Source organism: Quercus suber, unplaced genomic scaffold (assembly GCF_002906115.3).
Source record: "Quercus suber isolate HL8 unplaced genomic scaffold, Cork oak 2.0 scaffold_525, whole genome shotgun sequence".
In the NCBI taxonomy this organism is placed as follows: Eukaryota; Viridiplantae; Streptophyta; class Magnoliopsida; order Fagales; family Fagaceae; genus Quercus; species Quercus suber.
In genome coordinates, this window is record NW_027069974.1 from 443,583 (window position 1) to 455,593 (window position 12,011).

A 12,011-nucleotide genomic window follows, 5' to 3' on the forward strand; every position below is an offset into this window, starting at 1 on the left:
TATACGAAAAATAATAAATAAATAAATAAATATATATATATATATATATGGAGAGAGAGAGAGAGAGAGAGAGAGAGAGAGAGAGAGAGAGAGAGAGAGAGAGAATTTTCTATTGTGAGGAAATTAGATTTTTAATCATTCTAGGAATTATAAGAGAAGAAGAATTAATTTAGGATGTATGTTTATCCCAAAAAAATGTCATATAGATTGAATGAAAAAAAATTAGAAGTAATACATATACTATGTTTTTTTTTAACACGTGATAATATAAATTAAATAAAAAAAAGGATTAGATGAAAAGTTTGGATTGTATAATTAAATTAATATTTTTATCAATTTAGAAATTATAGAGAAGAAGAAGATTAGAACAAAATATATATATATATATATTTATTTATTTATTTATTTATTTATTTTTTAAAATCTAAAAAAAAATTTGCAATTTTTTTTGAGAGAGTTAAAATTTCTGCAATTTGGTGAAGTTACTTGGCGCAACCACAGCTTCAAAGACCAACGTTTATTATATAGTATATAATATGATATATTTTCTTTTTCTTTATCTTTCTTTTTGATAAGAATTTGATATATTGGATAGGAATTCGATATATATCTTTTTAAAGCAAAAGACATTCAATTGAAATAAATATCACAATAAATAATTCACTTTAAAAAAAAAAAAAAAATGGAAACCATGTGTCCATGAAAAGAAGAGGCGTGATGTAATCCATGAATACATAACACATTCACACTGCTAACTTTCCGTTCTACAATTCTCTCTCTCCCTAACAATAATTTCCATATTTTGCGTTCGTTCTTTTCCTACTTGCACTAACTCTCTTTGTCATACTCAATGCCTCACCAACCTTCTTTAAAACACTAGAATATGTCAAACTGGACACTGCTAGCAGATCACACTACACTGCCTTTCAAAGAGACAAGCCAAAGACAATATATAAACCCTGAAATCAATTGCCACTGCCATAACAAACCATTTCTGGGAATTGGGATTCCCTCAAAACTTCATGATCGGTTAGTCGTTTAACATTTTACGTATACTTCCACTCTTTTATACGTCGTTTTGTTTAGTGGAATACAAATCAGAACTTATATTTTTACAAGGATTACATATAGGGTCATTATCATCATCATTGTCATCATCATTTATTACTGTTACTTTCTAATAAGGGTCTGTTTGCACCCGCTGTTCCTTTAGTTTTTAGCTTATTTATTTTATGTATTGTTTTTTGAAACCGCACTTTGTTTATTTATCACTTTTTAAAAAACTTTTTTTTTTTTTTTTACAAGTATCTTTTAGTCTATTTTCCACAAAAAGTCAAATAAGCTGATGCCAAAGCTGACGGAAAATTTGGTTGATGAAATATGGCATTGCTTATATTTTTAATGCTGAGTCGGTTTCTCTTATTGGAATGCTTGCAGCAAAGCAAGCGGCAATATGAACTTAAGCCTATTTGGGTATGTCAGAATCATGAACTTTCATTTCTGCACATAATGAATCACTCTCATTCACAAGCAAACGGCAAAGCAGTTGGTGAGCAAAATACATAAACAGAAAGTTAACCAAAGCAAAAAAGAAAACCTGCACTAGATATCAGTATAAAAGAAAGGTCAGGCATATTACTACACAAATAAACAACAATTTGAAAGTACTCAGTTCTGATATAAGTCTGTCAATTTTGTTTAGCAGCTGGGTATGTAGCACTTTATTTACAGTTATTACGTTTTTTGCTTTGCTTTGTTTTCTTTACAGATATTCTGATGATTTCAATCCTCTCACCCCACATATCGTTTACCATGCATTCTAGGCTAATTTAAGAACAAGAACTTCCATAGTTATTCCACCAAGATAAGATTCAACCAAGTATATTCATCCTGAAATTTTCAAAATTGAATACTAATTTTAATTTTCATGACCAAATAGAAATCTTGTATGTCTAATTTGTTTGGTCAAGTTCAGAGAAGAGTAATTAATGCACCAAGGAAAAAGTAATAAAGGACATGTTAATTAAGAAAGTATTAAAAAGTACAACTTTAGATAGAATAGAATAGTAGAAAAGAATAGATGTGGCTGATCTTTATTAATCTGTTGAGGATCTATGGACGACCCCTTAAGACCAAGGTTTAGTTGTTGTTCTTTCATAATATTATCAATTATACACTCTCTTTTACTTCCTTTTATTTATTTATTTATAGTAAATTGTGTGCTATAAGTAATTGGATGACATGTTTTCTGTATATACTTATAAATGTATTCTTGTATGCAATACAGAGGTTGAAGAGCAAAGGGAAAACAAAAAAATGAAGGGTGACAGTGATTCTGTTGGCCTTGTTACTCCATTTGCTAAAGCTGGATTCCTCAGTAGAATGTCGTTTTGGTGGTTAAATCCATTGATGAAAGGGGGCAGGAAGAAAACTTTGGAGGATGAAGATATACCCAAGTTGCGCGAGGCAGAACGAGCAGAAATTTGTTATTTTCTGTTTTTGGAGCAACTTAACAAACAGAAACAAAAGGACCCTTCTTCCAAAACTTCAATTCTAAAGGCAATAGCTTTATGCCATTGGAAAGAAATTTTATTTTCTGGGTGCCTTGCTTTGTTATATGTTCTCACACTATCTACAGGTCCTCTACTTCTGAATGCCTTCATATTGGCTGCTGAGATAAAAGAAAGTTTTATGTACGAAGGTTATGTTTTGGCAATATCATTTTTCTTTTTAAAATGCATACAATCCATGTCAGAAAGGCATTGGTACTTCCGAAGCAGGCTTATTGGCCTGAAAGTGAGGTCATTGCTCATAGCAGCCATCTATAATAAGCAACTGAGATTATCCAATTCGGCTAGATTGATTCACTCAGGTGGCGAGATAATGAACTATGTTACAATGGACGCTTACAGGATTGGAGAATTTCCATATTGGCTCCATCAGACTTGGACAACATGCCTCCAGCTATGTATTGCTATAGTAATTCTTTTCCATGCAGTGGGGCTAGCAACAATTGCAGCAATGTTGGTGATAATTCTCACCATGATTTGCAATATTCCACTTGCAAAGCTACAGCATAAGTTTCAGTCTAAGCTAACGGTGGCACAGGACGAGAGATTGAAGGCTTGTTCTGAGGCTCTAGTGAACATGAAGGTTCTGAAATTGTATGCTTGGGAAAATCATTTCAAGAATGTTATAGAATATTTAAGGAAGGTGGAGTACAAATGGTTACGTAAAGTGCAGTTAGAGAAAGCATATCATAGCCTTCTCTTTTGGTCCACTCCAGTTTTGGTCTCTTGTGCTACATTTGGAGCATGCTATTTCCTTAGGATTCCTCTTCATGCAAATAACGTTTTCACCTTTGTAGCAACTTTTCGCCTTGTTCAGGAGCCAATTGCATTGTTTCCTGATGTTATTGGGGTGGTCATTCAAGCAAAGGTTGCATTTGCACGTATTGTAAAATTCCTTGAGGCACCAGAGCTGCAGAATTCACATGTCCAGCAAATTTGCAACATGGAGAGTGTGGATCATTCCATTTTTATTAACTCAGCAGAATTTTCATGGGAAGAGAATTTATCGAAGCCCACCCTGAGAGACTTAAATTTGGAGGTTAGACTTGGCGAAAAGGTGGCTGTATGTGGAGAAGTTGGCTCAGGCAAGTCAGCTCTTCTAGCAGCAATTCTTGGAGAAGTTCCAAAGATTCAGGGAACCGTAAGTTTCTACCGCTCTTTTACTTTCTTTTCTAGTTACAAAGTACATTTTAACCTTGGTGAAAACTCTCTTATTACATGCATTCCTACACTTCAGCTCTAAAGCATATGCATTCATATGGCGACAGTGTATTCTGAGTATATTGGTTCCATTTATTGAAATTACAGATTAAAGTATATGGAAAGATTTCCTATGTTTCTCAAACAGCATGGATTCAAAGTGGGACAATACAGGATAATATTTTATTTGGGTCTGCTATGGATAGTGAAAGATACAAAGAAACACTGGAGAGGTGCTCATTGGTTAAGGACCTTGAGTTGCTTCCTTTTGGTGATCTCACTGAAATAGGAGAGAGAGGTGTTAATTTGAGTGGTGGTCAGAAGCAACATATTCAACTTGCCCGTGCTCTTTATCAGGATGCTGATGTATTTCTCTTAGATGATCCATTCAGTGCTTTGGATGCACAAACTGCAATGAGCATATTTAATGTAATTGTATTTCTTGAACAGCTTCCATGTATATGTAATTTTTTTTTACTATATATATACTAACTTCAAGTGTAAATTACTCAAACTGTTACAGGAATATGTTATAGGAGCACTATCCAAGAAGACTGTCTTACTTGTGACCCATCAAGTTGATTTCCTGCCTGAATTCAATTCTGTTTTGGTTAGTATACTAAAGTTTCATAGAAGATTAAGTGCATAGAAAAATTATTTAAATTTTATCTAGCATTTTTTCCTCTATTCAAACAACAGTAAATATTTTGGAGATGTGACACACTAAATAGATTTGAAATTGGATTAGATTGTATGAGTGTTAAGTCTCAGATTGGGTATTTAATAGGTCAATATGGACTATATAAGCGATTATTAGTAGTCCTAATTGTGACTTGACTTGTCCTTGGGAAATGCCTGCAAAAGAATATTTTACCATGGTTTTATTCCTTTTTCAGTCTCCCCTTCACTCATCAGATTTTGGAGGAATTCCATGCATTCTTTAGTTATGTCATGCACTATGAAGCAAGAGTCACTTATCCTCCACATTATATTGATCTTTACTTTCTTATTATGTAATTGGTTATTGATATTATCATTAGTTGGAATCTGTTAGTTTTACACAATGATTTGGTGTGAGTTTCATTTTGTGGACAGTTGATGTCAGATGGAAAAATCCTGCAAGAAGCTACTTATAATCAGTTGTTGGCCTCCAACAAAGAATTTCAGGACCTTGTTAATGCACATAAAGAGACGGCAGGTTCTGAAAGGCTTACGGTTGTTAGTTCTACCAGTAGACAAGGAACATCGTCTAGAGAGATTAGGAACATTTATGTTGAGAAGGAATTACAAGCAAATGAAGTTGATGGATTGATTAAGCAAGAAGAGAGAGAGAGATAGGAGACACGGGCTTCAAACCTTATAAACAATATCTGAATCAGAACAAAGGGTTCTTGTACTTCTTCATAGCCTGCCTCTCACAACTTATATTCGTGGTCAGTCAGATATTGCAGAACTCATGGATGGCTGCCAATGTTGATAATCCCCGTGTCAGCACATTGCGATTAGTCAGGGTTTATTTGTTGATTGGATTGGCTCCAATACTGTGTATATTATGTAGAACTCTTTCTACAGTTGCTTTGGGTCTTAAATCTTCGAAATCCTTGTTTTCACAGCTATTAGACTCCCTTTTTCGTGCACCCATGTCTTTCTACGACTCCACACCTCTGGGTAGAATTCTTAGTCGGGTAAGTGTCACAAACATAAAATATTAATGTCCCTGTTTGACTTCTAAAACTAATGTTTCTACGTGTCCTCACATTACGTGCAGGTTTCTTCTGATCTGAGTATCATAGATCTTGATGTCCCATTCAACCTGATTTTTTCTATTTCGGGTGCCATTAATGCGTATGCTACTCTTGTAGTACTAGCCATTGTCACCTGGCAGGACTTGATTATCACTATCCCAATGCTTTATCTTTCAATTAGCTTGCAGGTAATACTGGACAACATCCTTTCATGAATAATATTCTGTGGAAGCATGCCATACAAATCAATAATATTTTAGACATTCTGTAACCATCATCCTTGGCTCCACGATGCTAATATAGTAGATAATCACGTGAAGTGAAGTGATCGTTAGTGCAATGCATACTGTCTATACGACAAATGTTGGACAATGGAATTGCTTTTCATCAGTAATAGCTTAATGTAGAGTCAAATCAGAAAAACAATATGACAAATCATGACCGGTTCATGTGTTAGGGATAAGAATACAGAACATGTAAATTTAAATTCTTGGACTTTTTGGAATTGTTACTGAATTTTAGGTAGAGTTTCATAATCTTTTACTATATGAAGGCTTTCTCAGCCTTTTGGCTAAGATCAAATGACAGTAAAATGCCATTAATTTGTGTTAAATTTTGAAAATTATTTTCATAGTGATTGTATGTCTTGATTAATAATGTAGAATTCTGGCCAAATTTTATTATGAGTTATGTTGTGAATAAGTATTAAGAATTCGTTGATAATGTTCAACTTATTGGATCAATTGTGCTGAGCTGAAATTTCCCTTTTACTAGAGATACTACTTTGCCTCTGCGAAAGAATTGATGCGGATCAATGGAACGACCAAGTCCTTAGTGGCAAACCATCTAGCTGAGTCTGCAGCAGGAGCCATGACGATAAGAGCTTTTGAGAAGGAAGACCTGTTCTTTAAAAAGAATCTTGGCCTCATTGATACAAATGCTAGTCCTTTTTTCCACTGTTTTTCAGCAAATGAGTGGTTGGTTCAATGGATAGAAATAGTCTGTGCGATGGTTCTTGCCTCTGCAGCACTTTGCATGGTTTTGCTTCCTCGTCGGACTTTTAGCGCTGGTCAGTATATGATTTTTATTCTTGGAAGTAGGACCATTTCAGTAATTTAGTTACTTACACATCTTCTATGCCTCTGCCTTATTTTGTAGGAAGAAAATTTTGGAAATATAATTCATACATGATATTGAACTACTGCCTCTCCTATATGATTTGCAATTGCAGGATTCATTGGAATGGCACTTTCTTATGGTCTTTCCTTAAACATGATGCTTGTCCGTTCAATTCAAAAGCAGTGCACTGTGGCAGATAACATCATTTCTGTGGAAAGGCTAAACCAGTACATGCATATTCCCAGTGAAGCACCTGAAGTAATAGAAGGGAACTGCCCCACAACTAATTGGCCAGCTGTTGGTAAAGTGGAGATACAAGATTTGCAGGTAAATTTTGATTCATTTAATATCAAATCAAAGGAAGCTATGTGTACATTCTGAGAAATTTGATTTGAAAACAGGTCAGATATAGGCCCAATGCACCACTTGTTCTTTGTGGGATAAGTTGCACTTTTGAAGGAGGGCAAAAGATTGGTATTGTTGGCAGAACTGGCAGTGGGAAAACTACTCTAATAGGTGCTCTTTTTCGTCTGGTGGAGCCAGCTGGAGGGAAGATTATAGTTGATGGCATTGACATCTCTACAATTGGACTACATGATTTAAGGTCACGTTTTGGAATAATACCTCAAGATCCTACTCTTTTTAATGGAACTGTGAGATTCAATTTGGATCCCATGTCTCAACATTCTGACCAAGAAATATGGGAGGTACTATTTCGGTTCTTTTCCAGTTCTGGTTGCTTTGACAATAGAAGTATTTATTGGAACTTCCACTGGGTGAACAATGCTTATAAAGAAGTATTACTCATTTAATTCTGTATGGGTTGCAATTTTGCAATAAGTGTATATTTTTTTATTTGAAGGTTCTTGGAAAGTGCCAGCTACAAGAGGCTCTTCAAGCGAATGGAAAGGGCCTAGACTCCTTAGGTAACGTTTCAATATTTTAATATGTGACATGTGCTGAATTCTAAATTTTGATCATTAACAACTATGAACCTGTCACTCAGTTACAGAATCTGGATCGAATTGGAGCATGGGGCAGCGGCAACTTTTCTGTTTAGGCCGTGCAATTCTGAGGAGAAGTAAGATATTGGTGCTCGATGAAGCAACCGCATCAATTGATAATGCAACTGATATGATTCTGTAGAAAACTATTCGTGCTGTATTTACAGATTGTACTGTGATCACTGTAGCTCACAGGATACCCACAGTGATGGATTGCACGATGGTTCTTGGTATTAGTGATGGTAAGTCACAAATTATTTCAACCCCTGGACATAGAATTAATATTCCTTATTTGTTTGAGCACCCAAATCCTATACATTTCTGTGGATGCCTTCCATTACATTGATATATCTAGTTTTTGAATTTCTAATCTAAATATTCCCAAGATGTAGTTTTAGATTGTAGTCCTTTTCTTTATCTGATCCACAAATCACAATGTATATGGTATAGGGTTGAAATTAATTCACTTTTGACTTCACAATGAGCAGATGGGACATGTTGCACTTTTCTTGACTATGTGGCAACTTTATGTCTAGTACATATACATTATATGGAAGGATCTGATGTTGATATACAATTTAGTGAAACAAAACCCCAAATATAAATGTGAAAACTAGTAGAGATGCATGAAGCAATAAATTTGGCATGAAAAAGTTACTAATAGGAAATGTTTCCATTCTATTTCAGGAAAATTAGTGGAGTATGATGAACCAATGAAGTTAATAAACAAAGAAGGTTCCCTGTTTGGACAGCTTGTTGAGGAATACTGGTCTAATCTTCAGTCAGCAGAATCACATTGAATATAAAAAAATTTCTTAAGTAGCCTTTTATTAGCTCTGGTTTGGTGTTGTGAAAGCAATGTAAAGAAAAGAAGTTTATTTAGTATAAATAATATCAAATTTTATTTTTAGTTTTACCTCACACTAAATAGTATATGGATCCACACATGCACAACCCAAATAAGCCACATGGCACAATAGACACATACTTGAGTTTTTTTTTTTGGTTTTGTTTTGTTTTTGAGAAACAGACACATGCTTGAGTTGATGCAGAGGAAAACTCAATGGCTAGTTTTTAATATTTTTATGCCCTGGTATTCTCCCTCCTTTGAATCTCCACTATTCCACAAAGCCTCTAACCCACCCTACATTCCTAATTTAGGGCTTGATTTGGGGATTTTTATTGTCTAGGACTAATTATTCAATTGATTGTTAAATCATGTAATTGAGGTCCTAAATTGAACATTTGAGCCATTAATTATGCTGAATGGTGGATTTTAGTGAATAATTAAAGATTTTAAGTCTTAGGGTTAGGGTTACAAATGACATTCCTACTTTGGGGATTTTTATGTTCTAGCTATTTTTATTCATAGATAGCTACTGTCAGGGACGTTTTTGCGACAAGGGCCGAAAATGTGAGAATGACCCAAATCTCCCATTGGGTTCTTTAGAGGTGTTTATTGTGGAGAATCAAGCCCAAAATTCCAAGTGTATAATGAACAAAAAGCTAATGGTGCTTTGACAAGAGAAAATCAAAATGCTTATAACAAAAGTGCAGAAAACTATAAAAAATATAACAGGTTTGAAACTTTGACCCACAGTCACACAGAAGAAGGAATTGAAAGAGGTTGTGAGGAAAGAGGGAATGTTCCCCTGTACCCATATTTCCACCCCCAAGCTTCGGAATTGTGAGATTGTTGACTGGCTGAATGAGGTTTTGCTCTGAAGTTTCAGGTATGTGAGTAGAACATGATTGGTTGTTTTTTTAGTTGAAGAAAGACTCTTGTATTGAGCTTAGGGTGTTGCTCTTAGAGTAAAACATCCTCCTTTGTTTTGAATCTGATTGTGGAATTTATATTGAGTTTGGGGTGCTTTAAGTGACTGGTTTTTGGTCAATAGAAAAGGTTTTGGACCCCAAGGTTTTAAGCAAGTAGTAATTTTCAGGTTTGCTTTTGTTTGGATAAAATGAATGATTACTTTTATCATCATTAAGGGAAATGCTTGACTAAACCCTTATTGGCTCCTCATTTTCAGTTGTTTCAGACCATTGGGAGGCTCAACTAGATGAGAGGTAGCAGCTAAAGTTGGCCAATGAGAGAGCCAACCATTTTTAAAGGAAAAAAGAGGTTCAGACAGAAACTTTGGGCCATAGTCACACAAAGCATAAAAGCTGTTTTGGGGTGGAAATTTTGGATACAAGATCTTCTCCATGAGCCTGAGGTGCTACTAGTGTCCCTTGCCCACTTGGTAGCACGCATGGGTTGGGCTCATGCAAAAGGTTTGAAAGGAACCGACTCATACCCTCCAAATCACACTTTCTCAATTTTCCCAATAAGTCGCATGGGCTTGGCCATGCTTTAAAAGAATAAAATATAATATAATACATGAATTGAGCCCACAAGGAAGTCAGACTTGTTTGAATCGGGCTTGTACGAAATGTGTCATAAAAATGGGTATCAACAGCTACTTGTAAACTTTATTAGGATGGTTGTGCAAAGGCCCATGCATAGTGGATCCTCTTTTGTAAGTTCTAATAACCATGTCATTAACAAGCTAATAAAGAAGGGATAAGTGGGTCTTGACCTGCTTTTTTGTTTTGTTTTTCTGAAGACATCATATGCTTGATCAAAAGTAGGAAAAAGATGATAGATCGCCCACACTATCTATGTGACTATGCAAACCATGGGAAAAAGGAAGCTATTTTTTGTTGTTGTCATTGTTGTTATTGTTATTTTTGATAATTTGACAATTATAATAACTAGTCGCAGACCCGCGCAATGCGCGGAAAAATATGAAACACAGTGCAATAAAAAAAGTAATCTCTTTTTTTATAGTGTGAGACCTATTAGACCAAGTTGTAACCATATATACTTTGTTAATTACTATACAGGTACATGCGAATCAACTCTTATAGGTATATTTTTCTCCTAAATATAGATCAATATTTCATTCTTTCTCCTAATCAATAAATCATATATCATAAAGTGAAAATATAAAATAAAATAAAATTTAAAAAAAATTGTTTTTCATCATATGAACATTTGAATAAATCCTGCAATAAAAAACTCTTCAAATTCATAAACCATATGATTATTTAGATTATATAGTAAAATAAGACCAACCTATCCATCATAACAGTACAGTATCATCTAGATATAATTATATAAAAGTCATGTTTTGTTGATATTGTCTCATTAATCCAAAAGTAACATCTATATAGCTAATAAGATCTTTAGAGAGTAACATATGACGTGGAATTCTTAGTTTGAATAACTGATTATAGATAAATAAATCATCCAACACAAACATCTATTAGAAGATAGACTCTATAACTTTAATACAAAAATTTGGCAAAATGATTAAATAGTATACTACCTTCAACTTAGTGATATTGATATTTTTTATAAGGAATGTACACATTCAACCAAGAGGAATTAATCAAAGAATTTTATTTTTTTTTTTTTTTTTTTTTTTTTTTTTTTTTTTTTTTTTTTTTTTTTTTGTGTGTTTTGATCTTGTGCTTATGGATGCCTCCATTGGGGTTTAGGGGTTTAGCTACAAAGAAAACACCATAAACATGTTAGATTCAAACTAAAGCAAAACCCAAAAAAAATGAGAAAGAAGAAGCTCATGGTTGTGTAGATTCTCGGCTGCTTCTGTAACTTCTATTTCTCCATGCTTTTCTTCTTTCTTCCCTTTTTTTTTTGTTTGGGATTTTTGGAGGGAAAGGGGACACCATGAAGGAGAGCTAGAGAGATTTCTCTCTCTACCTAAACCCTAGGTCTCCAAGGGATTTTTCAATGAATGAGCTCTATCCTCTCTTGCTAAGGAATGTGTGGGAGTGTATTTGTGAGTCTTGCATGGGAGTGAAGCAAGAATAGTGTGCTATCATGAATTGCATGCTGGCCAAGCATGAGCTAGCAGTAGATATGTCCAAAATTGGCTACTTGGGAGAATACTCTAGAACCAAATACAAGGCATTTCTCATCAATTCACCATTCATTTCTGATACACACCAACAATCAACGGACCTTAAACACACTCAATAAAATGTTAAGATAGTTAGATAATTTCATTGAGTGATAAATGTTACGGGACCAAATTAAAATAAATGTAAAACTGTTGGACCCAAATAAAACTAGTGATAAATATTTCTTGATAAATCTTACTAACTTCCTACATCAAATAATTCTGAGCATGTGCCAATTAGTTACTATCCCAACTGTAGATCATTAGAGCAATCCTGAAAAGTCCAGTAATATGTCAAATGTGATCTTTAAAGCATCTCAAAGGGGAGACAATTGTCAATTTAAGAAATAAAGCAAATTTTAATGGCAAACCCACAACTGGCAAATTTCTCACTTTCACTACAAT

At 34.4% G+C, this 12,011-nt stretch overlaps 1 protein-coding gene across 1 annotated transcript; it reads left to right on the forward strand.

Moving 5' to 3' along the window:
• The first annotated feature begins 2,382 nt into the window (after nt 1–2,382).
• Nucleotides 2,383–8,506, forward strand: LOC112002034 (ABC transporter C family member 10-like). The gene is given in 12 exon segments (XM_065763800.1): nt 2,383–3,724; nt 3,886–4,199; nt 4,294–4,380; nt 4,866–5,093; nt 5,096–5,455; nt 5,539–5,703; nt 6,290–6,584; nt 6,747–6,961; nt 7,036–7,341; nt 7,497–7,560; nt 7,641–7,880; nt 8,326–8,506. Coding segments are annotated over 12 exon segments (3,729 nt in total). The 3' UTR covers nt 8,439–8,506.
• Nucleotides 8,507–12,011: the final 3,505 nt, after the last annotated feature.